General features: G+C 42.7%; 1 protein-coding gene across 1 annotated transcript in view; it reads right to left on the bottom strand.

Annotated features, from left to right (window-relative positions):
- Positions 1–22,293, bottom strand: part of GRIK2 (glutamate ionotropic receptor kainate type subunit 2) — a 446,579-nt gene extending 424,286 nt beyond the window's left edge. The window contains exons 1-2 of the mRNA XM_072857870.1: positions 22,173–22,293; positions 16,473–16,875 (exon numbers count right to left, since the gene is read on the bottom strand). Coding sequence (XP_072713971.1) covers positions 16,473–16,587 — 115 coding nt within the window. The 5' untranslated portion in view covers positions 16,588–16,875; positions 22,173–22,293. The remainder of the gene's footprint in view (positions 1–16,472; positions 16,876–22,172) is intronic.
- Between the last annotated feature and the right edge of the window lie 5,407 nt (positions 22,294–27,700).

Raw genomic sequence — 27,700 nt, 5'->3', positions numbered from 1 at the left:
TTCTAGAAAACTGGCACATGACGAATCTTTGCCTGCGGATGAAAACTCTTTAATTTCTTTGCACAGGTAATGCTTAAAGTACACAAACACAGTGTCCTTAATAAGGCATCAACATCTTCATTACTTTTCCCATGAAGATACTGAAAGATGAAATCCTACTGCTTTATTTTGTGGAACCAGTGAGCCAATTGTCCTTCTAGGCTTTGGACTCTCAACAGCCACTGGGCAGCTGTAGGATCATTTCGAATAATAAACTTTCTCCCATAGACGTAATGATGAAAGTGATCTATTGATCTAACAATGGCCAATAGTTCTTTTCTTGTGACATAGTAATGTTTCTCAGCAGCAGAGTTTGATTATAGCACAAAACTATGCTCTGTAGTTTCTGTGCTCTTAAAATAGTACTGTTCCAGTCTCTAAATCACTAATATCAGTGTCCAGAAGGAAAGAAATATTTTCTTTTTTTTTTTTTATGCATAAGATAAAATTACTCTTACTTCCAAGTTTCCTAGAAACTTTTTCACATTTTTACCCTGGCTGAACACATTCTTCTTTTGAGAGAAGTAATACAAGAAACTGACAAGTTGGATACAAGCTTGTGTAATTAGAAATACCATCATCCACATCTCTTCATTTCAGTAGGCCATAAGCTCCACTGCTGGCACAAACCTCTGATAAGCAAAATTGTCCAGACTGTTTGGTATTTTACCTGGAGATCTCCAATGATAACTTCAAGTATTTAAAGCAAATCTTTATTCTACATAAATGCTGAAATAATGTTCTATAAAGATTGTGATGTCTTCCTAGAGATGCTGCATTTCAAAAAAGAAGATACATTGGCCAATACACTCACCAATATTCTCATTGACATCTTTCTGCAAAAAGACAAATGAGTTACGTTTCCATGACCCTACTCCAGAGTTACATTTCCACAACATTTTCCACTGCAGGGCTGAGTGACTGTTGTGGTTTAACCCCAGTCGGCAACTAAGCACCACACAATTGCTCGCTCCCGCTCCCCCCTCCCAGTGGGATGGGGGAGAGAAGCAGAAAAGCAGAAGTAAGAAAACCTGTGGGCTGAGATAAGAACAGCTTAATAATTGAAATATAATAATAATAATAATAATAACAACAACGACAATAATAAAAATTGTAATGAAAAGGAAAATAACGAGAGAGAGAGAGAGAAACAAAACCCAGGGGGAAAAAAACCCAAGTGATGCAACCACTCACCACCTGCCGGCTGACACCCAGCCAGTCCCCGAGCAGCAATCACTGCCCCCTGGCCAACTCCCCCCAGTTTCTATACTGAGCATGCCGTCATATGGTATGGAATAGCCCTTTGGTCAGTTTGGATCAGCTGTCCTGACTATGCTCCCTCCCAGCTTCTTGTGCACCTGGCAGACATGGGAAGCTGAAAAGTCCTTGACTTAGTATAAACACTGCTTAGCAGTAACTAAAACATCAGTGTGTTATCACATTATTCTCATACTAAATCCAAAACACAGCACTATACCAGCTACTAGGAAGAAAATTAATTCTATCACAGTCGAACCCAGGACAGTGCCCATCTTTGGCTGAGTACTGATTTACCGAGTTTTTATCTTTCCTTGTTCCATTTCTACTCTATATTCTTCCTTGCCATATACAATTTGTTATTTACATCATATTTAACTTATTTTAAAATCATCTTTTCCTCTACAGTATCTAAAGGTTTCCCATTATTTCATCCACATATGAAGACTGTATTATTTGTTTCTTAACCTTCGTTATCTTAATCTCCAGTAACAGCACAGTAGCTCACTGACATCACTTCCTATATTCTCTGTCCATGTTATAGAGAACATGGCATAAGAATGGCCATAAAGTAGCATGAAAGAGAGCCATTTTTCCAACACACACCCTGTATCCCACACAGTCCAATAGTCAAAATTTAAGGGAAAGGAAAAGAAAACAAGGGAAACATGGAATAAATCTTACTCTGATTTCTCCCACATTCCACATTTACTTACTTAGGGACTCACAGAGCCAGAAATATCAACAGTGTCCAGTGGAGACCTTTCTTCCTTAAATGTATGTAATTGCTGAGGGAGGGGGAACCAGAACATTCCCTGGCAATGAACTACATAATTTTCTTCTTTACTATTCATACTCCCTTTCATTTGCTTTAAACGACCTACCTGAAAACATACCAATTCCAATATTCTTTTATAAAAAAAGTGAATAACCATTTGTTAGTCTACTTTCTCTGTTCTTCATTATTTTATAGGTTTCTAGAAAGAGTATCTTCAAATAAGAATATAGTTATAGCTTTATCAGTTCTTTTACTAATAACGCACTGTATTAAAAGAAGGTGATGCTTAAACTACCTCTAAAACAGTTCTACCAAGTGTCATTTGTATTTTGAAATTCTTAATAAAATTTCATGTTATGAAAGATGGGATTACACTTACACTAATTCTGATAAAGAAAAAGGTAAAACGCATGTCTTGAATCATGTAAATCCAGTTCAGGGAAAAAGTTATAGTTATGCCTGAAGCCCATTAGTTCAGATATTTGCAGCACATTAAATTAAGAAAATTTTTAAAATGAAACGTAAGTCCATTTGAAAAGTTTTGTCTTAACTTGATTACTGTTTGTATGACTGACCACAGTGTTTGCATAAGACAAAAAAAAAGTATGTTTGCTACTGAAAGAAATATTATTTAAAAAAGATAATATATACTGCAAGCAAGATATTGCTATTAAAAAAATAGGCTAGCACTTTTTATAGAAGTTTAAATATTAGTCTTAGTTGTGAATGAACCTTTGCGTTCAAAAACTCTTGCCTGTGATGTAAATCAACTTAAATGAGTTTCTTAAAAATCTGAAATGCTGTTGAAAGGCAACTAATTTCCAGAGAATATAAAAAATTTTATTAGGAGAACTATTTATAAAACATGAGCTAAAGATATTTTAAAAAGCAAAAACACTGTAATCCTCTGCACTTCCAGCTCACTATCACTGCAAATATAAAACATTGTACTTAGGATACGGCGTTTCAGAACTCATAAGGCATCTGAAAATCTCAGTATACTCATATCCTTTGCCAGCCCTGGTAGAAAATCCTTTTGTATAACAGCACAATAATCTTCACCAACTGCAAAATATTTCATTGACACCTAGACTAGCCCCTTCCATTTTTCCTCTCAATTTGCTTAGCACAAACAGCTCAACTATATTTAGGATGACACCAAAGCCAATATTTTCTGGTTTTCAGTGGTTTTATTTTCTGCCAAAGTAGGCAAAATGAGCTTCCATGGATTACTTCAGCTTCAGAGCTAAACGAACGCTAAAACGTAAGCTAATATTTAGTCACTTCCTTCAGCTTCTTGTGTTTAAAAATTATGGTTCAACAGGACAATTCATGGAAGTAAAATCCCTTCTGGCTTTTCACCTGTTAACCATATTTGTGAAGTTATCCATGTGGGTAAGCTTTTGTGGAAATTGTGCCTAATCAGATATGGAAGTAATGAAGACTCTTCTGTCTCCTCAGGAGTTCCCCTAATTGCTCAGCAAAAAACTGTACGCTCTTCCTCAGCATATCACAGCTCCTTACAATGGAGGCCCAGAAAATCTACCTAAAGGTTTGTTGCAGTGCTGTAGTTTTAGGCTACCCAACTAAGAAGAAATTAAACTGTAGCAGAAGTGGACTTTAATATGATCTACTGATTTACTGTACTGCTAGTCACACCCAGTAATATTGGCATAATTACCTCCTCTTAAAACAATAGCGAAAGTAATTTGCTATGGGTCTCGCACAGAGGCAGATCCACTCTCTAAATGAGGATTTCCCTTACACTAGGAATATTGCTCCATGACAAATTGAGTTACAATTGAGTTAACATGACAAATGTTAACAAGTACCATTTCCACATTCTTAGCAGTTGTGGGAGGGGGGCAGGTGTTGAATGCATAAGAGCACATATACATCCGTAGCTTCATTCACAGAATTTAGGTTTTTTGTCTTAGGGTAGCAATTTTTTTTTCCTTCACAAATATGCTTGACTTTGTGTGGTTTTTGCTGAATTTCATAGCTTCTTTCTTGAAAATTTTTTTGTTTTCACGACCACTTTGAAAATATTCATGAAGATCACACCATGTGAGAACAGATTCTGCCACCTTCGCAGCTCTTTGCTATCCCATGCTCACACTACTTGTCAGGAAGCAGATGGATAGTCCTTATGAGTCTTTCCATCAAAGACCCCTGATGCACCCTCAGGCGATTCTCCTAGTTTACGTTAAAGACAACTCCAAAGGAGACTTACTCCCACTTTTTTGTGGGTTTGTTGTTTCTTTGGTTTGTTTTGGGGGTTTTGTTTGTTTGGTTTTTGTTTTGGGGTTTTTTTTTTTGCATTTGGGCCACCACGACAGGAAAATCTATGTATGTGCACACATTCACATAGGGCTGTACTTGTAAGATGATTGCTGCCTAGTTCCTTTGTTCAAGTCACAAAGATACTGTGTCACTATCAAATGGCTGCCAAAAAAATAAGATAAGTAATAAAGGGACTTATCATCAAAGGTCCAATAATCCATTGTTAATATGGATTAGTGAAAATATTGTTGTTTACTTTTGTAAGTATATAACCGGATTGGAGTAGATGACAAAGAGCTTTTAATTTTCTGTCTTTATAACCATCAGATGGGTTCTGATGAATAAGAAACCAGTAAATAGTGCAAGCCCAAAGTAGAGAGGATTTTTTGGAATGGTCTGTGGTAACAGGGAAAAGAAGGCTTCCAAAAGCATGTGTTGCAACTTTCTTACAAACTAGAAGACAGTCAAGAAAGTAAAGAAATCAATGTGAACAGAGCTCTGGTGCCCACAAGACAGTTAGACATAACATTTTTATCCAACTCAAGCATCTTCCCATGAACGAGAAGAGTGGAAAATGCTCTGAAAAGCAACCCATAGTGTTTTATAAGAGAATATGGTATAGTCTTACCTTAAGTTCCAACAAATGCAATGTTTAATTAACATTAATGATCACAGGATTATACGAATGCATAGCTAAATTTGAAATTTCCAATGTCTAGACAGAAAAGGTCACAGATGGATAATGCTGAAGACGCTGTGACTAGCTAATGTTGATTTGGTCTTTAAATGTGATTTTTCATTGTTTAGGTAGGTTTGAAAAGACATTAGGAAATCTGATTTAATGCATTTCTGGACACATTTTTCTTAGCCGTATCACAGTCACACAGTGAGTTTCTGCAGGCATATTGAATGTCGTGAATGATAGAGTCTGCCGAGATCTGAAGAGATAAGCCTTAATAACAGTCATATTTTATAGTCTTTCCTTCTCAAGGACATCCAAACAAATACATATAGCAGTACTGAAAGGAAGTCACATGTATCTTTCACAAATTTACATTTTCTTCCCTCAGCTGCTTACAGATGAGGCATGCACAGGGCTTACCACTTACCCTGAACTGACCCCATCTATGTTTCCTTCAAGGCTAAGAAAAGATCTAATCTAGGCATAAATAGATGATTTAACTATGTTTCTGTCATTTATGTAAACATTATATTTGATATCCAATAACAAGCAAAGGGATTTAACTGAGCAAATTCTTAGCTTACAAAAACAAAGCTATACTTCCTTTTTGGTATTATTGGATCATTTTGCCAAGTACCACCTTTATGTTTGGTTTTGACTGAACAGAAACAAAAATCTTACTATTTGCACAGTTGTATATTGCCTTTGCTTTTTTTTCGTTAACCCCTCTCAATTCCTTTCTGTGTTGTTTGTTCATCACTGATGGCCTTTAATACATCTGTATTATTATTCTCAAACCACCTCCATGCTGCCTATCAAATTTTTTTTTTTTTTTTTTTTAAAATGAAGATAACAGTGTAGTCAGGGATATCTGGGGGCATGTCTAAGTAGCTCAGTGTCTAAAAAAGACCAGCATCTCAAGGTATGAAGGCAAGCACCAAAAAACTGTTAGCCAAAAATCACACTGCTCTGAAAATGGACTGACTCAAAAGCATGGTTCTAACAAATTAGCAAGACACACTCCCTCAGTACTTAATACATCATCTTTTAAAAGGAAGAATTACACATTTGTCATCAAATTAGCTATGACCAGTCACTGGCCTTACGTTTCCATTTTGCACAGTAATCTTTTCAAATACCAGCTTCAGGGAGTGAAATAGCAAAAGCTCATTGTTATGTGGACTAGAAAGAAGCATCTATGGGTGCCATATAACACCAAAAAGACTAGGTTTTTCTAAGCAAGAATATATAAATATTTTCTAAATGCATGATTATTAACTGGAAAAAGTAGCTGGTTTAGGGTTCTCTTTCAATTGGAATTAAAAAATTATCCATATGAATACTATATTTACAAAAATTCCTGTAAGTCATGAAAACTGTAAACATTGTCAAACAGTAAAAATCAGATAAGCAATAATGTTACAAATTAGAATCCCTAAGGTTGAGTCCTGATATTTGTCCTTGTTAAGTGGCACAATATGAAGCAAGAATAATTAATTTTAATGTAATACTTGAATGCATGCTGATAATTTCTTAAAGGTTCTGTATGAGTTTTATGAACAACTTTCAGTTATTGAAATTAGTGTATAGCAAGCTAAACATACATGTTCCAATTAACAAATATAAAACAAAAAATTACTATGATGCAGCATTTTAAAAGCAAATTAGTTCCCCTGATTTAGAGTACTCTGTATTAATTTCCCTAATGTAACTTTTTACCTAATTCCTTAATGAATAAGTAACATGGAATTTTTTAAAGATTTCCTGCCTTGTAGGATAAATGTTACTGAATAACAATGAAGTTATTGCTTTAGGAAATACTTTTCTCTTACAGAATATGTAATCTTCACATTCTTTTTTGTTATTCACATATACATCTAGACAGCACAATGTTTCTGATTGTGTTGCAGTGTTTGATCAGTGAAACAAGTTGTATTGCTACTACTGGACTGCAGTATCTAACCAATGGGTATACCCTTTCCAACTTAAAAAAAAACCCACTAGTTCAATCTATCATGTTCAATTTGTTTTATAGCACATTGCTAAATATTGTTAATTACAATAAGTGGATGGCAAATTTAAGTGTAAAAAAGTGTAGTGCAATTTTAAAAGATAATTGGAAAAAAAATTCAAGGAAAGACAGATTCTGGAATGAGATCCTTAGCCAATGTAAACCAGCATAGATGAAGAAGAGCACTATGAAGAAGAGCTTGACTTGAAGAGCACTATGTCGTTCAACGTAGCCATGGACCTAATCATGCATCATGCACCCTATCACCAACTCATCTATGCAGTGACTATACTTAGGATAAACAGACAAATTTCCATGGACTTTAACATAATTACTTAGTTTTTGCATTAGAATGATCTAAAACATTCATTTTCTAAACAGTGTCCTACAATTTACAACTCTGATTCTGATTTCATTTTGTACCAACATAAGCCGCTAAACTGAATGGAAAGTTAGAAAAGGGTCAGGCCTAAAGTATACTACAAGTTATCTTATTTCAATAGTCTATCCATAAATTGTTGTTGTGAATAACTACATATAAGAAACTTTACCAAGTATACACAGATTTCATATCACGTGGTGTAAAAAAAAAAAAACACTAGCATAAATCAGCTTAGCACTAAACTATCAAGGAATGTATTTCTCTGACAATCTAGGTAGTTGGTATTGGCTGATGAATGAGCACTGACTCTGAAAATATAGGTAGGAATAGAAGATTTGATTGGTCTCTAAGTTAAATAACTACTTTCTTCAAGGTTTTACAATGTGAACTGTTGAGGCAGGACTTTAATTATTCTTGTAAGATTAATCTTACAAGTTTATTAATTAATCTTACAAGTTTAAAAAAAAAGGCAGAAAGTCATAAATTTGACCATGGTGAGCTATGAGACTCGGATTTTCTTGTAAATGTTTCATGCTTACTAGTGTAATTATTTTTATTATGGACTGTTCGGTAAGTCATGTCTTAATTGTGTAACTTTTAAATAACAGCATAAATATGAGCTAATTGATACAGCTGATATATGTTTAGTTCCTGAGCTGATTGAAATAGCTGGTATATATTTAGCTCCTGGAGAAGAACCAAAGCCCAAATGGATGGCAAGTTCAATTATAAAATAATACTTAATAAATTTACCCAGATTACCACCTACTAAGTGTGTATATGCACATGAATGAGCATTTTAATAAAAGTGTTTTAAATTCAGTATCAGTTACCTTATGACAAAAACCACTTTAAAGTAATAGCTATTTTTATATTCAGAGAAATGTGACACTTAATTTGAAATATTTTACTGGAGATACAGAAAGAGCTAAATGTGAAGATGGCACGCTCATCCAAAGCTGAAGTAGTTCTGCATCTTTTGAAGCAAGGTTGATAAACTTTACTCAATAAACTTCCATAGAGTAAGTAATCAGTTAAATACATATGTTCCCAAACAAGTCCTTATTTACAGGACTGATTATGATTACCTATTGTGAAAACAAGCACCACTCGTTTGCTGGTGAGTTTTTAGCAGAATGAGTGAGCAATTTCTGTTTCAGCATTTTTTGTATTTTAATATCAAGAAGAAGCTGTTAAGCCGTTAACATATTTATCTTTCCCTTTTAAATTCCTACCTGAGAATTTGAGTTCAGTATGTGGTAATAAAACTCAAAACCTGGAAAGAAAACAAAAATCCCTACTCAATACACTTTCACTTCCTCCATATTGCCAATGCCATGAAAGGCACAGTTCATCTAGCCTAACTTTTGCTGTGTAAATGTTACCCAGTCTAAACCAACTTTGTCTAAGCCAACCTTCTGCCTTCAGTCTCTGCAGAGGAGGCCTGACTTGGATTGCACTAGAAGTTTAGTTTTTAGGCAGAGATGAGGCCTTTCAGATCTTTTAATTTTTCATGCAGTTTCCCAGAAAGTTAGAAAAGCAAAGACTTTCCAAAAAGGACCAGGAAAGTAACATTCAAACATACATTCTTCTTTCGGACAGATAAGTAATCATTTTCCATTTCAGCTATTAAAAAAAAATAAGGAAAAAGAGGAAGTGAGGGAAGGGATAAAATTATTCAAGGTGCAAAAGTTAAAAAAAAAAGCATTGTTCTTTCAAAATTATTTTGCCCACCCATAAAACAACATTACTTTTTCCATTCATCTGTAAAAATAGAGCACAGATCTTTTAGTACTTTAAGATTTAGCAACACACATTGAAATCAGATAGCGTGTTTACATAATTAGGAAACATCAGACACGGCCAGTAAAATATTAAAATAGAAGAAAAGAAGAGAAAAAAGCCATCATTCATTGAATTAAAAAACTCATCAAGTCTCCTGAACAACAGTTCCTGACAGCATAGTAAGTAAGCTCTCCCTGGACTGTTTTTCTGTCAGTGTGTTACTGAGTCTAATACAAGAATTAGTGACTCTAACAATCAGGGGTTTTTTTCATGCTGAAATATTGACAGACGTTTTCAATATAAATCCAGTAACCATTTTATTGAAAAATGAGTTTTTAAAGAGTTTGGGAGTGGAAATACCAATAAAATAGATATTCATTTACATTAGCTGAACGTATTTCCTCCAAATATAAAGATGAAATTCTGCAAAATCCATAAATGAATTAACCTTCTGATGCTTTGATAACAAACCATTGTTATCTAAGGACGAACGTTGTTATCTAAAGACTACAGTGTAGCTGTGCTTTAAACTACCCCTACTGTAGACACCAGTCATAATACTAGCAAAGAGCCTGTTTTTATATACCCCAGGCAGAAACACCTAGAAATGGAAACACTTTAAAAATATATCATCTAAGAATGTGTATTTCATTTGAAAGATACATCAAACAAAGGTACCGAACACATTCCTAGATGAGTTACTCTACTTCAATAGCATTTTGGAAAGAGTGATATTCAAGGAAATCTGAATCCATTCTGATCCAAATCATTTGCAAATTTTGAGCCAAGTGGATCTTTGCAGGAAATGTAAAAAGAGCAGTCTTGAGCACCGCACCCATGGGTCACTTCTAATTTTCACCCAAAGAAAAAAAAAAAGCTCTGTGGTTTTAATTCATTAAGAATTACCTTTTAGTGAAATTAAGAATACATTTTTTGAACTTCTATTTACTGTTTCACATAGTACAATACCATCTAGTTTATCCAGAGCTGGCTGAGCTCCAGTAATTGGAATAATGATCATTACATGTTTGTTCTGTACTCTTTGCATTACTGAAAGCTTTGACTGTTTAAATTGAAGGCACTATATAAACCAAAGACTATTATTACTGTACAATAAAGAAGCCAGAAGACTCGGGGGGGGGGGGGTGTGTGTGTCACAAAATTATAAGTATTAATATGATAGTGGTCTTTGAATCTCCATATTCCAATTCCTATGTGACAGCATAATGACATTATGTTATCGTATTGTTTAATCTTCCAATATACATTACAGCATAACATTATAAAAAGCTTATTCGGGAAACATTAATTTGCCTTGCAGATTGAGGAGTATGGAAATAAGGCACCTTCTAGTTTCCCTTTTGCATTATTGACAGAACTTCTAGTAATTGTTCCTCTGGAAAAGATTACAGAGGATGAAGGTTAAAACTCAGAAACAGACAAGGTAAATATATTAAGTAGGGGACAAAGACCTGCTATGATTTGCAATGACTACAAAATATTTGGTTTATTTTTTTCTAAATCAAGAGGATTTTCTCTTGTATAAAATAAATTTTAAAAAATCTCTAATATTTGAGCTTAGAAAAATCTCTTTTTCTCTGGTTTCTTATCTTCGGTGACAGAAACCATTTCATTCAGCAGCCACATTTAAATGGGAGGTATTACTTGAACTTTGCATCACTTCAAAAGACAAGTACCAGTCAGTAAGAAGCGAGTTATACTCCTCAGCATCCAATCTGTCGGACAATTGTGTGAAAATCCTTTTACAGGGCTGTTGGTGTTCCAAACACTGGGTGAAAGAATCTGGGGATATTCCAGAAAGCCCACACGGATGAAAGCTTTCTTAACCTACATTAAATCTTGATAATGCAATAATGAGTCTTTTAAAAGGATAATTCTAATTCCCCTATCTAGTGCAATAAAGACTGTATACAGCTAATCTGCTTTGCCCTTTCAATTAAACTCGTCCAGGATGTTCTATGTAGTCAGCACCCTGAATGAGTCATTAAAATTCTCGTTCTGTAAGAGTTGTGTGCAGCACACCGTTGTTTCTAAATTCCATTAAATCCAAACGGTCTTTATCGCCCCATGACCACTGTGGCTTCAATCAGCCAATTTAATTACCTTACAAAATTGTCAGCAGAAGCAGCAAAGAAAAACAGGAAGGGCTGTGACGTTATCAAATTGAAATCTTCCTCTGTGCTGTTTAATCTAGAGCAGTCAATAACAATGCTTCTCACCTCCTTGCTGCCTTCCCGAGGCTCTTAACCTTACTCTTCTTTCAAAGATTTCTGTTGTTGTTTATAAGGCTGATTTTGAACTCCTCTCCGTGAGGATGTTAACACATATTGAAAGCCTCTTGTCCTTGGCAGTAAAATTTTCATTGGCTCTAACTACTGGAATTACCAAGCCACGGACCTCTGAGGGCTGCCACAACAAGTGTTTATTTTGCAGATTTTCATCGCACTCCTGATCTGAAGGCAGACTGCCTTCCCCACTAAAACCAGATATGTACATTTTCTCATTTCTCTCTTAAATACAGGCAGAAAGGTTATGTCCTTCCACTAAAAGAGTGTCAGTGCAAAATCCAAAGGAAAGAAAGTGCACATCCAGGAGAGCTAATGCAGGTCCAGTCTAGGAAAACTCTACATGATTACCCAGCAGGTACTTTTCACTTGAACTCTTGCTTCATACCCTTTTGCACAGAGCTAGCTCTCACTGCTGTTCCATGACTTTGCTGGTTTTACATACTACTATGTTAAAATGGTCACCTGAATCCCAGAAATGTGTGGTTCGACACCAGCTGGCAACTGCACAAGCAGTGGACACGATGAGCTGGCCTCTTCTCTGGTGTTGCAAAGCTCGACCTCGTAAAAACAATTCTATGGAGATAAACTCCATCCATTTGAGCCAAAGGAGCTCAGCTAAGAAGTATGTCTGATGAAACCCTCCCTCTTCACGGAGGAAGTCTTCAGTGTATAGTAATTCTCCTCTCCAGGTTCCCACAACGGAGTTGAGAAAAGAGGTTGTTTTTTCTTCAGTCCCAAAGATTACATGATCTTATACAGCTTTGTTTTGCAGTCATTATTATTATTATTTAGAGGGCACCGGGAAAGCGCTAGCTTTGTGTTTGGTGTGGGGTTTTTTTAGGGAGGAAAAAAAAGAAAAAGTCAGTAGTAGGAATTGTTTCTGGTAATAGTTCAAAACTCTTCCTTCGTGCTTTGAAAAGCGTTCCCATCTCTCTCGGCTTTGTTTTGCTTTTAACCTGGAAGAAGACCCTGCCCTCCCCTTAAGGTTCTTTGTAACCCACAATATTCAGCTCCCTTCCCCTTGAAGTCAGGCGACTCCAAAGCAACAAAAAGTCAAGACTACAGACACGACCCTCTACTTTTCTTTACCCTTATTTTTGAATGTGCTGAAGACAACAAAATATCGCACAAAGTGGGGAAACACTTCTCAGGCTAGTGGGGCCCCTGCGGTGGAGGGCTTTAGGCTTTCACCACACTTTCACGAATAATGAGTTACCTGAGAGGGAATGAGAAAACGCAATGGCCAAACCGCTTTCACCCTCCAGTCACTGGTCCCTTCGCACACCTTTGCTGTAGGAAAGACGAATTGCTCACGGCAGTAGAGACAAGGCCCGAAAGGGGCAATTTAAATAACGGAGGGTATTTTAGAGTGCTCCAGATTTCAGAGAACCGGCATTCATGCCCCGTGTAGGAACAGGTAAGAAAAGAGGGGTTTTAAACAGCCCAGGCTCTTACTGCCTTGGGCAAGGAGAAGGGGCGGGTCTCTGGAAACACAGGTGAGCAGTTACTGATGGTTAACAGCTCTTAATGGCTTATTGATTCAGCCTTCCAGGGCAAAGTGCTGGGATGCCCCCAGGGAGGTAAAGGCAGAAGCGAGGGGGGCTGCGAAAAGGTGGTGGGGCGGAGGCTGAGGCCGGCCCCGGGCCGCCCGCCCTGCCCAGCGGTCGGGGACGGAGAGGCGGCTGGGCTGGGCGGGGGATCTGCCGAGCTACCTGGTGTTTCTGGGGAGCTGCTGCCCTGGGTCTGCTCTTACACAGGAGCAGTGAATCGGGAAGCTACGAAACGTGATCCCCGATAACGGAACGGATCTGCCGACGGTCACGTATTTTGGCTTTTGTACGGTGCCAAGCGATAAGGAAAAGGTTTCCATCACACTTAGCACAGCGGAGAGACAAATACTAGGCTGCTGCTTTTCTCCCTCGTCAAGCTGGGAGCTGTCCTTTTATCCTCAGCAAGGGTTTAGGATACCTGTTTGAAACCCTGTTTATGTTCCTGTTGGAAACCCTCGAGTACCGTGGGTACAAGCCTCACCCTCGACGTTCCCTGGGCTTGCTTAAGGGAAGCTGTTCAGAAAGGGCAAGGGAGGGAGCTTGACCGCATGCCCCGTGAAGCAAGATGTCATTTAGGAAGGGTGCCTGGTGTGATGCCCAAATACCACGTTGCCCTACTCCAGCAGCAGCAGGCGGGCGTCCGGATGCCTGAGCGAGTGCCGCTGGGGAGGGAATTCTGCCACCGCACCAGCGTCTCCCCGTGTTTGCTCCATAAGGTGCAGGCAAAAATACCCCCCGCATTTGACAGATAACCCAGGCGGCTCGACTTCCCTGTGTGGTGGCTAAAAGGTAGCTTGAGAGCGAGAAGGAGAGAGAGAAAGGACATGCTGGCTAGTCCCAACAATGAGAGAAGCCGTGGGAAGGACAATGCGAATCCATGGTGGTTAATTTGCACAGGAGGAATGAGGGGGCTGGAGCTTTGGCAGGCTTCAAGCTCTCCCCGGTTGCCATAGCGCTGCTGGCTGAGGAAGAAGAGCGGGGGCTGGCAGGCTGCCTTCTGGAGGGAATCTCCTCAGCTCTCGCTTCTCCTCGGGAAGGACTCCACGGGAAGGCACCGCATCCCGTCCTCCTGGTCGCAAGGACATCCCGAAGGGACAGATAGCACAAGGAACCCGGAGGGGGCGGCGGGGAATTCCTCTCTCAGAAAGAACCAAAGCTTTTCCACCGCTCACTCGCTGCTCCTTCCCTCCTCCCCGCCATGCCCTCCAGAGAGGCAGAGATGTCAGCCTCTGGGGAAGGAGCGGGGGATCTCTCGCGGTGAGAGACAGAGTCACTCCACACCTGGACTAGGCTAAATCCATACTCCTTAAAACAGAGATGTGCAACAGGCCCGGCTGAGCAGGGCAAAAGTCTTCCTCGCTCTCTCTTACGTCTAACATTTTCCATGCTAAAATAAACTAACCAGCCGCTCCCTACCTACTTCTAAGGCTCAGAGATGGCTTGGCGACAATTCTTTTGAAAGACAAGAAAAAGCGTGCCGTGATTCAGAAGCGGACTCATACTTTGCTTCTACAAATAATGCAGTGAGCACAACCCGTTAACCGACTGTGGGACCAGGAGGCAGTTGGGAAGGGAAGTTAGCCTAGAAAAATACCTGCCTGCGCGACCATGTCACTGGGCGCTGGAGTCCCGCTGCACCACCCTTCAGGCGCGGGATCATTTATTATTCTAATCATTATCAAAACGCTGCTCGCCAGGGCTATCTCTATAGGTACACTCGACTAGCAATTCACAGAGAATCTAATGTAAAGGCGGAAAGCTCACCTCTTGCTAATGGTGTGGCCGGGAAGATGTTTGTTTACATAGCTACCCTTGAAAGTAATTCAGACTCCTAGAGACCGACCCTCGGCACCGGTTATGAATCCCGGTTCGTGGAAGGACAGACAGCCGGACAGTGCCAGATTACAGAGAGCCCTAGCACTCATTTCACGGCCATGATTATGGATCAGTCTGAATGCAAAATAAACCCCGCAATGATATACGGACCCGTTTAGCCATGTCCAAAGAAACAAGCATTCCTGAAGACGGTTGCTAAGAGCAACGTGCCTTAAGCACCACCTTTAGACCAGATGGAAGCAGAAAATAAGTACTACTAAGAATTCAGCACACGAGATCAGTAACAGCCTGGTGACTTTTTAATCATTACCCACCTTCCCCTCCACATAAAAGCGTGTGCGGGGGGGAATTTAAACAAAATTACATACAATCCAAGGCACTACTTCCAGGCGAAGGCAAGAGCTTTCAGTGCCCCACGGAAATGGAGGTAGCGGCTGCTACAGCTTACCGCGGCCAGCGCGAATGCGGGAGATCCGCGCTTCCTCCCTCCAGCCATGCTGTCGGTAGGCACAGAGGATACCGCTTCTCTGCGGAAGCAACTTTCGGCCTGCCCCCTCCGCCGCTCCCCGCCGCGGCTCCCCTCCGCCCGCCGTGCCCGGGCGGCCGGGAGGGCGCGGGAGCGGGGCTCCCGCCGCGGTTCGCCCCGGAGGACTTCCCCGGGCCGCACAGCCCCCCTCGGACCTGCGGTTAACTTTCGTCTCCGTCCTGCCCTTCCTTACTGCGAAACTTCTATAGGGGATGCAGCGGCTGAAATTTCGCCCTCCTTTGCTTGCTTATACACGCGTACACAGGCGCGCATACACAGGCAGAGCTGTTAAAGGGTAGTTTCATGGTCCAGCCGGGATAGTCTTTAGGCTGTAAAACCGCTCTACTCTCCTTGAAATTTCATTCTGATCTATGAATTTTCCCTCTTTTTTCTTTTTTTTTTTTTTTTTTTTTTTTGCGGGGGGAGGGAACTCATTACAACTTTCCTCGCACAGAAAAGCTGTGTTTTTGAAACGTATCGCAAAGGCTTTTTCACGACCACCGCTCAAGACATAAATCGTCTCTTCTCTAACCCTAAAAGCCACTGAAGTGGCAAGCAACTAGGCAGGCGCTTCAAGGGAAGCCCTGCTGAAATTACAGCGTGGCGCCCACACGGGATCGGCTCGGGTGGACCAGAGACGGGCGGCCGAAACTTAACAACTAGTTCACAGATTTTTAACTGATCAAGCACCGTATTAGCCATGCTTTCCACTACTATGGAAACAAAAAAGGTACATTACGAGGAAGCCACGCAAGCTGCGCAGAGCCTTAGGCAAATGCATTTGCCAGTCATTTTTCTCTCTATTGTTATTATAATTATCATCATCGTCGTGCCGTTACTACGGCTACAATGAGCTGCAGCGACAGAAAAAACACACAGCAATTCATCCCTCCGGATGCAAAATAAAGAGGGACTTCGGTGCCTGACTCCGGCAGCACGTCCCAGCTCTCCCCCAGCACCCCCTTCTGAGTCAATCCTACGCATATCGCATTCAGGCTTAAATGCACAATGAAAAAAGTGTCGGGAAATCTTACCAAATCTTAATACATGTGTGGTTCCTCGAGAATATCCAATCCACAGTAAGCAAAGAAGGAGTCTAATGGTGCATCTGAAGACTGGATTAGTTAGAATAGGGGAAATAATCTTCATGATGTTTCTATGCACACACGCGCTGCCTTACTTCCCCCTTCTAAGCCGTCAGGTTTCCCGGTAGGGTGAGAATGAGGATACGTAAACTGATGGCCCTCAGACACGATCACGGCATGGTCACAGAGAGGAGAGAGTCTACGCTTCCCAAACCCATTAGCAATCCCTGCATGTTCTTCATTCACTGCGCCAAGGAGCAACCTTCAACTGCAAGGAATGGTGGGACATCCATGTTAGTCGGGGGAGAATCCTTGAGAAATCCAAACACACACAATGTCCAGCCGAGTAAACCTGGGAGGCAAGAAAGGAGGAAAATCAATAGGTAATCCAGCTCGAGAAATCGCTGAGCTATCGCCACATAGCGAGAGTCAATGAGCACCAGCCGTTTCACTGGCGAAGCTTTTGCCGTGCTCCCGTTCTACTGCACTGCTGCACAGCTTCTGACGCGAAGCCAAGATTAAGTGAGAGAAATTGAGATAGCTCTTCTCTTCTTAAGGCTGCCTGCCAGACAGCCTTCTCAATTTCTGTTATGCAACCGATCTGATCGCCTAGCGTTGTCGGAGGAAAAAAACCAGCTTGGTTTTATTTACATGCTTCTAATTGTTATTAGTATTTCAGTTGCTCTGAACAATAGCTATAAGGGTCCGTAGCGGGGGCGGGGGGGGAGGCTATAGGGGAGAAGGGAATCGGTTGTGTAAAAAGCAGTTAATGCATTTTAATAGCTGACTGCCTGGGTCGAAATCACTTAGCTTTAGAGTTGTGAAAGAGAAGGCTGACAATAAAGTCAGGCAGGTTATCAGAGTAACGTTTAGGCTAAAAAAAAAAAGATCATGATATTTACATTCACTAACGTTACTCACGTTAATGCATGAAACAGGGTGAATGCGATGGCTTGCATACTGACTGTCCTTAGGAACTTGCTCCGGACCCAGTGATCACGGAGCACCAGCCTGCTTTTGCAAGGTAAACAGGAACCGGCAGCGCTAGAACAGCCTTGTTGAATGCACAGACCTGTTTCGCTCAACTTGCTTGAAATTGCAATGTTGCTTAAAAGACAGTAACTTGGGGATTTACTAGTTTATGTTTTGCACTTTATTCTGCCACTCTCTTATGTTGCATTCTGCTTTCCTTTCACTCTAGTATTATGGAAATATTGCTGTTCCTCCCTGTACCGAGAGATCTAGGTAGTTTGTCATTTTGCAGTCCTCAGTGAGAACAATAGCACTTTCCAGTTTGATAATGGGATACTGAGTTTGTATCTGCAAATGCAGCCACAGACTTTTGTCTTTTGGCCAGGTGTTTCAAAGAAGATAAACTCATTCTGTGGACTACTTCAGATTTTTCTTGGAAATACAATTAGTTATGTGCCTGTATCCATTAAAATACATTGAACCAGGACTGTCAGACTTTGCAATCTAAGTGAAGCTTTTGCTGAATCTACTTAAGCTTTATTACAAATATTAAAAGATAATTCCTAGATTCCCCACCAGGAAAATGAATTCATTTTCTTCTACATTCTGCCTACAGACATCTTTTGTCTCCTTTATCTCCCTCCCTGCCTTTTATTACTAAAGAAAATATCACTGAGAGACTTCCCCCACAGATACATACAGATGAACACAGAATAAACCTGACTTTACAGAAATAAATACCAATGATGCCAAGCTAATGAGAACACTCTGTGGAATGTATCAGAAGTAGAGCATGGCAGAGGTGAGTTACAGTTTATTCTTAAATAACATCTGTGTGTTGTAGACATGGAAATAAGTAACAGTAGCACTTAAATTATAACCTGTAATGTTGGTGCTCTGTATCCCTAAGTAATTCACAGTAACTTTTTATCATTATGGCTTACTGATTTCCTCTGCATGCATTTACTTAAAACATTGTAAAATGCTGATGAAAAGAAATGTACATTCTGCGAGGGGATTATTAAACATCATTGATTTTTTTTCTTTAAGATGGAGGCATAACTGCAGTGTCAAAAATAAGTATCATGAATGGCTAGTTCTGCAGTCTAGCAGGGAATTCAATCAGACGATTTGACTATTGGAGCACTTTAAAAAGAACACCTAGTGTTAAAAGCAAGGATATCTAGCGACTCCTTCAGTTCACACTTAGAATATCTCCCAGTAAAAATGCAGAGTGATGCTTTTTCTTGTATTTTCTATTTCGTTTATTCTTTTCTACTCGTTCATATTTTATCTTAGTCCAAGGAGAAATAAAACCGACCCACGTGAATACTGTGAACGTTCTTTGCCTCCCTCCTCTTTCCCCTGGTGTTGCTGAAATGAAGGACGTTAGGCATCTTGAGATACTTTTAAAATTGTGAGTGCTCAGATGTACTTTCCTGTATAAACGGATTTTTAAAATTTAATTTACTTTTGGTAAGCAGTTTTGAAAATATAATATTTATGCTCAGCTTTAGCACATTAGACAAGACATAAACTTTGGGCAAAGTGACTCCTCTTACCGGTCTGATTTGCTAAGGTCGCTGAAAAAAACCAATACAGCTACCTGTAATCTGAGCCCAACAGAGCTCCTAACTCACCGAGGCGTCTATAACCGGCATCATAAAACAACTTGTGATTAATTCCTTTCACTATTAAATACTCAGCGGCCCACACTGCAGCCCCCGGCCGCATGCCTAAGGCTCAAGCCAAGTTTCCTTTCCCCCCCGTGCGAACATCCCGCCGCCGCTGGCTGCGGCCTCAGCACCGCGGACAGCGCCCGGCGCGGCCCCGGCGCGGCTCCCTCAGCACCACGGAGAGCGCTCCCAGCCCGCCGCCGCGGCCGCCGCGCCTACGCGACCGGCCACTTCAGGTGTCAAAACGCCTTCTCCTTCCCCTCCAGTCATTTCACAGCACGGAAAGAAAATTAAAATCTGTTATCGGCTTCTTGAAAGACACGTATTACACCCTCGATTATGTTAGCTGGCCAGCTATTTTATGGCGTTTTATGGGTTCAGAAGGAGCACCGCTCCTTCTTATCTGCTATCACACATCGCCTAATGCTCTCTTAACATCCCTCCCTCCTTCTTTCAAACCCTAGCTCCCACCTTGAAGGAAAATCGTAGTTAATCCAGAATTATTTTCTCAAGAATATCAGTCCCTTACCAAAAAGTAAATCTTGTAAGACATCAAATGTTTAGAACTCACTAAATATTTGGTGACTGAAAACCACTTATAGACTATATAAGTTACTGAAGCCTCAGACTTCACCACCCTAGACTCCTTTTCTGTTAATTGGACTTTAGCTTCATTTCTCCTTCGGGGAAGGGAGGAAAAAGGAAGGGTAACCTTTATAAAAGAGACTTTTCTCCATCCTCCAGAATGATTTCAATATGAAAGCAGGTAAATGTTCTTAACGCCTTTCATATTTCCTTCCCTGTAAGACGTACAGTTCAAAGGTTGGAAATACCTAATAAAATGTTCTACTGGAGAAGCTGGTCTTGTGTTTTAGGGGGCTTGACACCACTGTTACACAGTTCTTTTCAGATTAAAGTCTTTATGAAACTGCCCTCCACATTTCAGTGATCAGCAACTGGGAAATCTACAATTTCTTGGATATATGTTTTGATTTGTTTTACATTTTGGTCATCTATCGTAGACGTGGTAGTAACACATCTTTAATACACAAGGACAATGTTCAAGTGAAGCTGATATGAAAAATAGTATTCTAGTTTTAGGTGGGGAACGAAAGAATAGACAGTCTAAGGCCTTTAAATCTTTTCTGCATAATAAAAGCCTACTAAATTCTTTAGGTATGTGTCAAGTATAAATGGTGATCTTATGTACATATTGTTTCATTTGGAAAGGGGAGATATGTGATTCTGATTGCCTTATTATATCAGGCGCTTTTTCCTTCAGATCCTATTTTCATGTGCTGTTATCATAATAAAAGTTAACCCAGTTCCAGCTAGCTGCCACCTACTGGGATGTATAGTTTTACCATATTACTTTAAAAAGGAAATGGCTTTCATTTTCAGGTCATAGCTATGTCTCTAAGAACCGATAAGATTTTTGTATCACTTAATGTACTCTTTTGTCCTCTCCCAACAACAACTGATACAAATTTAGTATGTGCATAACATATGGTCCCCAAAGCTTTGTTTCTCGGACATTTTTCGGCAAATCCTTGCAAATGCTTCAGATTCACATGCCACCACAATCCTCCTGCTGTTGCAATCTGGTGTGAGGAGAGCAATAGCTTACCGCAACACCTGACCAGCCTCTCCAGATCTCTAGAAACAAGTATTGCAGCTTTGCTGACAAAGCAGTAACACGGTCCTCCCTTTTTAAACGTTTGCCAAAGTATTCAAATGAATGTTGATATTACCATTTAAAAACACATTGCGGCCCACTTGCACTTCACTCCCACCAGCTATAAAAACCATAGGTTCTCCTGTCTGTTATTAGCTCAGTCCAAATTTACAACCAAGTTTCTGCTGCGCCGATGATTAATGACATTTTAAGATGGTAATTAATTTTTAGCTAGTGGAAAGACGTGCATTCTAATGAACGAACTGAGTATGCAGTAGACTTACTTGTTCAGGCACTTTTGGGTATTACAGAAATGCACTTTCCTAGCAGGTTGTAAGCAGCAAGAACAAACATTTATGACATTATCTACAGATCAGCCTTTCATCCCTTCAGTTTGCTTTGAGGTTGGGGAAGCTGTGAAAGATTTTGGGAGGAAAAGGAGGATGTTTAATGTTTTCCATGCTCTACTCCCCCAAAAGTTTCTAAGGAAAACGTAAAGAGAGGTTTTCATTATAATGTATTCATTCCTTTTCAGCGCGCACACGGCTCACTGCAATCATGCCTCCACTCGGTAGGCAGGAATGTCTCTTGCTTTACACAGAGTGTCAGCGCCCTGGCTGGGTTAGCGATGGATGCTCTCCCAAAGAATGCTGAATTTGTTCAGAAATAAATGACAGGACTGCCGACGAGCCGAAAGGAGGGCTGGCTGCGCCGTACCGTGGGGGCCGGGTAGGGGCAGGAGGAGACCTCACGGAAGTAGAGACTGTTGTCCACCCACAACTCTAGCGAAGTTAGAGCCCATTTCTCACCTCCGCTCCCCCAGGAGAGCGGGGGCACATCCCCAGGGCTGCCGGCTCGGCCGCCCTAAGCCCGGCTCGGGAGCTGTGGGGGGCACAGCTCCGGCTGTGGGGGGCAGTTCCGGGCTCCCGCGGGAGCCGGGCGGGGGGCACCGGGGGGCTGCGCCGCCCTGGCCTCTCGCCCCCGCTTCCCACCCCTCCGCCCCCAGAGCGGGGACAGCGGCGGCTCTGACGGTGCGGAGCAACGGGGGAAGGAAAAGAGCAAGGCGACAGGTTTGCCTACCCCACAGGAGGGACAGACCCGGGCGGCAGGAGCCGGCCAGCCCGGCAGTGCCCGGGTTCGCCCGCTCAGCGCCCGCCTTTGCCCGGAGACACCTGGCCAAGAGATCGCGGTGTGCAGCTCTCGGCACAAGGCGGCTACGGTGCGTGCCCCGCCGCCACCCTCCCCCGCCCCCTCCCGCAGCCCCTCACTTGCATGCAACCCCTCCGGCCGTGGCGGCCAGCCGGAGACCCCGGGACATCCTCCTACCTTGAGCTGCGGGCGGGGAAGCGGGGAGGGAGAGGAAGGCGGAGGCGGGGGGGGAGGAAGGGCGGTGGCAGGACGCCGGGGACTGCCCGGGCTGCGGTGCAGCCGGCGTCCGGGCACCACTGACGGCGGCGGCAAGCGGCGGCCGAGCGAGGGAGGGAGGGAGGGAGGGAGGAGGGAGGGAGGGAAGAGGGAGGGAGGGAAGGAGGGAGGGATGGAGGGAGGGATGGAGGGAGGGAAGGAAGGAGGGAGATCCGCCTCCCGTCGAGAGCGCTGCACAGCTCCCTTTAAAGGAGCAGAAACCCGCTTCCTCCGCGGCCGCCGCTCCCGGCTCCCCGCAACGCCAAGTCCCGCCGCGGCCCCCGCCGCTGCCCGCCCGCCCTGCCGCCACCGGCGGCCGCGGTGCTTCGCTGGCGGCCGGCGCAAGCAGGAGCGCTCCCGCCTCTCCTGCCCCCGCCGCCGCCCGAGGGGCCCGAGGTCGCCGGGCGGCTAGTTTTCAGGGCGTTAAAAGTCCGAGCTCCTAATCGGGGTCCCCGAGCCCGTTTTGTAAACACGGAGGGGGTGGGGGGTTGGACCCTGCCGCCTGCAAAACGGCGCTCAGCGACCCCTGCCCGTCCCTGTTTTGCCCCGTGGGTGCGGGGGTGAGCGGGGCGCCTCTACCGCAGCCTGCGAGGGTGCCAGAAAAAGTGCGGGTGCCTTCGGCTGCTGCTCGACTCCTTCCTCATGCTGAAGCCCGCCTGTCCTCACTCCTTCCCTGACCTAGTGGGGACTGAGCTCAGGCACTTTTTCCCCACCCCATCCAGGCTGGAAGGGGGTCCCGGGGGGGCAGAAACCTCGTGCGAGCAAGGAGGGCGAGCGCGCCCCGTGGGAGCCGCGACCGCCTCTGCCACCCTCCCCGCCCGACTCGCTCCTAAGCGGCAACGCTGCGGGAGGGGCGCTCTGATCGTAGGGCCAAAGCCTCCCTAACGAGCTGGGGTGTGAAATGCGGCCCCCCTTGCAGGATTGCCAACGCTTTCCTCTTTCGCCCAGCCGCGCTCGCCCCCGCAGAGCCACAGGCGTCTGCCTGTTCTCCCCTTCTCCCGATTTTGTGTCGCGGCTCGGACATGCCTTGAAGCCCTGCAGGATTTCCGCTGCGCCCCCCCCGCAGCCTTCCCGAGGTCTGATCTCCGGGCAGGCGTGCTGTGCAGCTTGACAGGAAAATCCCCGTCCCCTCGCCTTTCCCTCAGGGAAAATTCCCGTTCCCGGATCCGCGAGGGGAGCGCTGCCCGCAGCGCACAAAGGATGCTCAGGCGTTGCCCCGCTTCATCTGCCCGAGCGATCAACTAGGGAGCCCTGGCGACCGGAGGCGGGGGGGCTCGAAGAGCGTCGAAGAGATGGGGCTGGGGCGGGTGGGGGTTGGTGACTGAAAAGGTCCTATAATTAAGTAAACAGCAGAGTTGTTGTGCGAAGTAAATAAATAGTCAATGATCCCATTGTAGGGCCGAGCGCAGGCGGCACAGACCGCGACGGGCTCGCCGCGATTGGGCTCTGGCCGCTGTGACTTGCAGCTTAATCGGCCCCACAGCACATCCCTTAATTACTTGCCGCGCATTTCCATGGCCGACAGAAAATTCATTAGTCAGTTCATTTGCCTGAAGCTGTAATGGAGATAACTCTTGTAAAAAACAAACGCGCTGCTAAAGCAAAGCGCTTCATGCCGCCTTAGGAGGTAAAGGGAGCTGGGGAGGAGACGCTACGCCAGGAGGAAGCGGGTTGCTTGTGGGGCAACTGAGCGGGACAACGTGGCGGCAAGCTGAGCTCTGTGGGTCCTGCAGGAGGGAAAGGAATGGCGGGCATCGCCACGGGAGTGACCGAGGGATCTCCACGATCTCCGGGAAGGCGAGGCGGGTTAACGCCGCGGGCAGGCAAAGGGTGGGCAGCGTGTGAGGTCGGGTGAGCAAACACCTGGGCAAGCAGTGACTCGGTGATTCCGTCCCCCTTCTATCGCTGACTGCATTTGCGCTGTTACTATCCAGAGTTTTCTGACCAGAGCACAAACACAGAACAAGGCAAACTTAAAAATATGTGACTCACTCAAAGGTGTCTTTCTAAGATGAGAGAAAGGAAGGCAGGGGAAGAAAAGGGATGTGGCATTTCAGTCCCCAAATGGTTCTAATGTTGCAGATAGATTGTGTAATACCCTCATGTAATCATTTCACCTCAACTACATTGATGCAGAGTCTTCTCCCGTGTTGCCTGGGTTACATTTCTGACCAGATGTGGAACCTTCAGTGCTTTCCTCAGCCAACAACAGTTTATGCAGAATCAGGTCCTCCCTCAGACAGGAGAGAGGCTTCCAATGTCACCAGTGTATCACTTGGGATATTTAGGGACTTTGCATATGTCTCATTATTACTCAAATTAAGAAAGTCGGAGCAGGAAAGTTGGAACAACAAGCCTAAGATCACACTGCAAGTCAGTGACATAATGGGAAGACACTCTGGGATTCTCTTTTCTCAGGCTTTGACTACTGCAAAACCCATAATTTCAATACTGACAAAGTTGCTTGTTATGTTTCTTCCCAGTTACACTGTGGGAACTTTGAACTTTATCAGTATTGACCACCAGAAAGAAACATATAGGAAAGCACAGGCCCAGTTTGTCAATATTCAAAATAAGGTGTACCAGATAATTTGTCTCACAAGGTCCTGGACTCTTACAAGAAAAAAAGTCAAACAAACTTATTTGGTTGCTTCTTTTTTAGTGTTGATTATTTTTATTGAAATTTAAAACTTTCTCAAATAAGAATTTACATATGTCATATTTTCACCAGCTATTTAAAACAAGTTTCATAAGTGCCAATAAGAATTTGATCCCATTAAAAAGGAAACAAATTTGCAAAGATCTTTGTGAGAATGGTTTTTGGTTTTGTTTGTTTTTCCCAGCATTATTTCTAAATATATAGAATGAAATAATATGGGTTTATCACATTCCCACCCCATTAGGTGCATTTACACCTGGAAGTTAGAAGTAATGTAAACTTGTAGCCTAATTCTTTTAAGCTTCCAAAATGAAATTACCTAAGGATGACAGATAAATTCTTTCCCTACAGAAATCTATCACTAGTACTCAGTACATGTGAATATTTAATACTTTTTTTTCTTTCCTGCTTTATCTTTCAATTTGGGTCAGCTATGATAGTGTAAACACTGACAGAATTTAAGATCTTTCAAAACAGTTTCCATGGAATTTTTTGAAAATGCCAGATCTACAAACACCCAAAACTGACCAAAATAATCTCTTTGGGATTATGGATGCTGAGTCTTAACAGCCCTAAACAAATTCTGTCCAAATTAATGACCCAAATCTGAGTACTGACACTTGTTCTAGATGAGTGGTTCTCAGCTTGTGCCCTGCCACAGAAAACACTGAGGCAAACTTTTGGGGCTTCAGATTGCAGACCACTGAATATTTTGTTCTTCCTGACAGCCATTGTTTTATTTTTTTATCCTCTTGCAGTTGTGAACAACACTGGGTGGTCTTTCAGAAAATCTGTGTCCTACTGCATAAGGACTTCTGGTACAGCTCATGGGCAAAGAAAGCGTTGTTGTTGTTAGTTTGGCCAAGGAAAATCCTCCCAAGTTTTGGCTCTTCACAGTTGGTTCCAGCTTTTAATGAAGACCTTGTATACTCATATTCCTGGTCAAGCTGGCTGCATGTATCAAATCTTGTCCTTTCAAACAGAAGAATGAGTCAAAGCAGGGTGGAATAAAAACAGAAAAATCTCTTAGTCTAGAAGAAAGAAATCCCTGTTCTTGTATTATCCACTTGAGGGAGACAACGAGCCATAGGTTACATCTGTATGTCAGTTTGATGGATCATATACAAAATTGAACTTTTAATTGATGAGGGATTTGTACCCCTTGTTAATTTTAAAAGTACTGGCCTGTGTAACACAGCAGGCATGATGCTTCTCATAGCAATTCATCAGTCTGCACATCTGACAGTTTTCTTGTCTCTCCTTATTGTCTAGCAAGGTGGGATCATCTAATGACTTTCACTGGTAGGTCCTAGACAGGAATGTCTAGAGTCTTTCCAGATGATATCCCATAACTCTAGAATTAATATCTGACATTTAAACAACCTGGCCTAATTCAAGACTTACATGTTGACTCACTTTATTGTTTAAGAGATACACCAAAGTGTATTATATCACTAAGAGGCCTAAAATATAACACTACTAAGAGCCATAAAAGAATAAAAACTTTCCCTGAGTCTGAATATCTTTGGATACAGAAGCATGGCTTGGACATTTTATTTTTTTTTTTTTTGGTGCCAGTCATGATACAGTGTACAATATTCTCCAATAGACTGCCATATTTTGCAGTCTTCCCATGAAGGCTTTCATGGCTTTGCAATCCTTATTCTGATTCTGATGTTTGCCTTAAACAGCTTTATGGCAATTGACACTCATCACTCTTCCTCTTACCTGCAGAGGACATAGAGATGAGTTTATTCCTCTCTCTAAAACCATCTTCTGAACATCTTAAGAAATATTATGCAGGAAGTTAAATATCACTCCTATCTTCAAGAAGGGCAAGAAGGAGGACCCAAGGAGCTCCAGGCCAGTCAGCCTCACCTCAGTCCCTGGGAAGGTGATGGAGCAGCTAATCCTGAAAACCATTTCCAGGCACATGAAGGACAAGAAAATTATTAGAAGTAGTCAGCATGAATTTACCAAGGGGAAGTCATGTTTGACCAACTGTCCTGGTTTCAGCTGAGATTGAGTTAATTTTCTTTATAGTGGCTGGTATGGGGCTATGTTTTGGATTTGTGCTGAAAACAGTGTTGATAATACAGAGATGTTTTAGTTGTTGCTGCACTAGCCAAGGACTTTTCAGCTTCCCATGCTCTGCCAGGTGCAGAAGAAGCTGGGAGGGGACACAGCCAGGATAGTTGATCCAAACTGACCAAAGGGCTATTCCATACCATATGACATCATGCTCAGTATATAAAGCTGGGGAAGAAGAAGGAAGGGGGGACATTTGGAGTGATGGCGTTTGTCTTCCCAAGTAACCATTACGCGTGATGGAGCCCTGCTTTCCTGGAGATGGCTGAACACCTGCCTGCCCATGGGAAGTAGTGAAGGAATTCCTTGCTTTGCTTTGCTTGCGTGCGCGGCTTTTGCTTTCCCTATTAAACTGTCTTTATCTCAACCCTCGAGTTTTCTTACTTTTGCTCTTCCGATTCTCTCCCCCATCCCACCAGGGGGAAGTGAGCGAGCGGCTGCGTGGTGCTTAGTTGCTGGCTGGGGCTAAACCACGACACCAACTTGATAAACTTTTAAAATTAAGTGGCTGGCTTGCTGGATGAGGGGAGAGCAGTGGATATTGCCTACCTCAACTTCAGTAAGGATTTTGACACTCTTTCCCATAAGATCCCCACAAAGAAGCTGTTGATGTATGGGCTGTCTGAGCAGACAGCGAGGTGGATTGGAAATTGTCTGAATGACTGGGCCCAGAGGATGGTGATCAGTAGCTTGAAGTCTAGCT

This window comes from Ciconia boyciana, chromosome 3, assembly GCF_034638445.1.
Source record: "Ciconia boyciana chromosome 3, ASM3463844v1, whole genome shotgun sequence".
NCBI classification, from domain to species: Eukaryota; Metazoa; Chordata; class Aves; order Ciconiiformes; family Ciconiidae; genus Ciconia; species Ciconia boyciana.
This window is presented reverse-complemented; position numbering and strand designations above follow the sequence as displayed.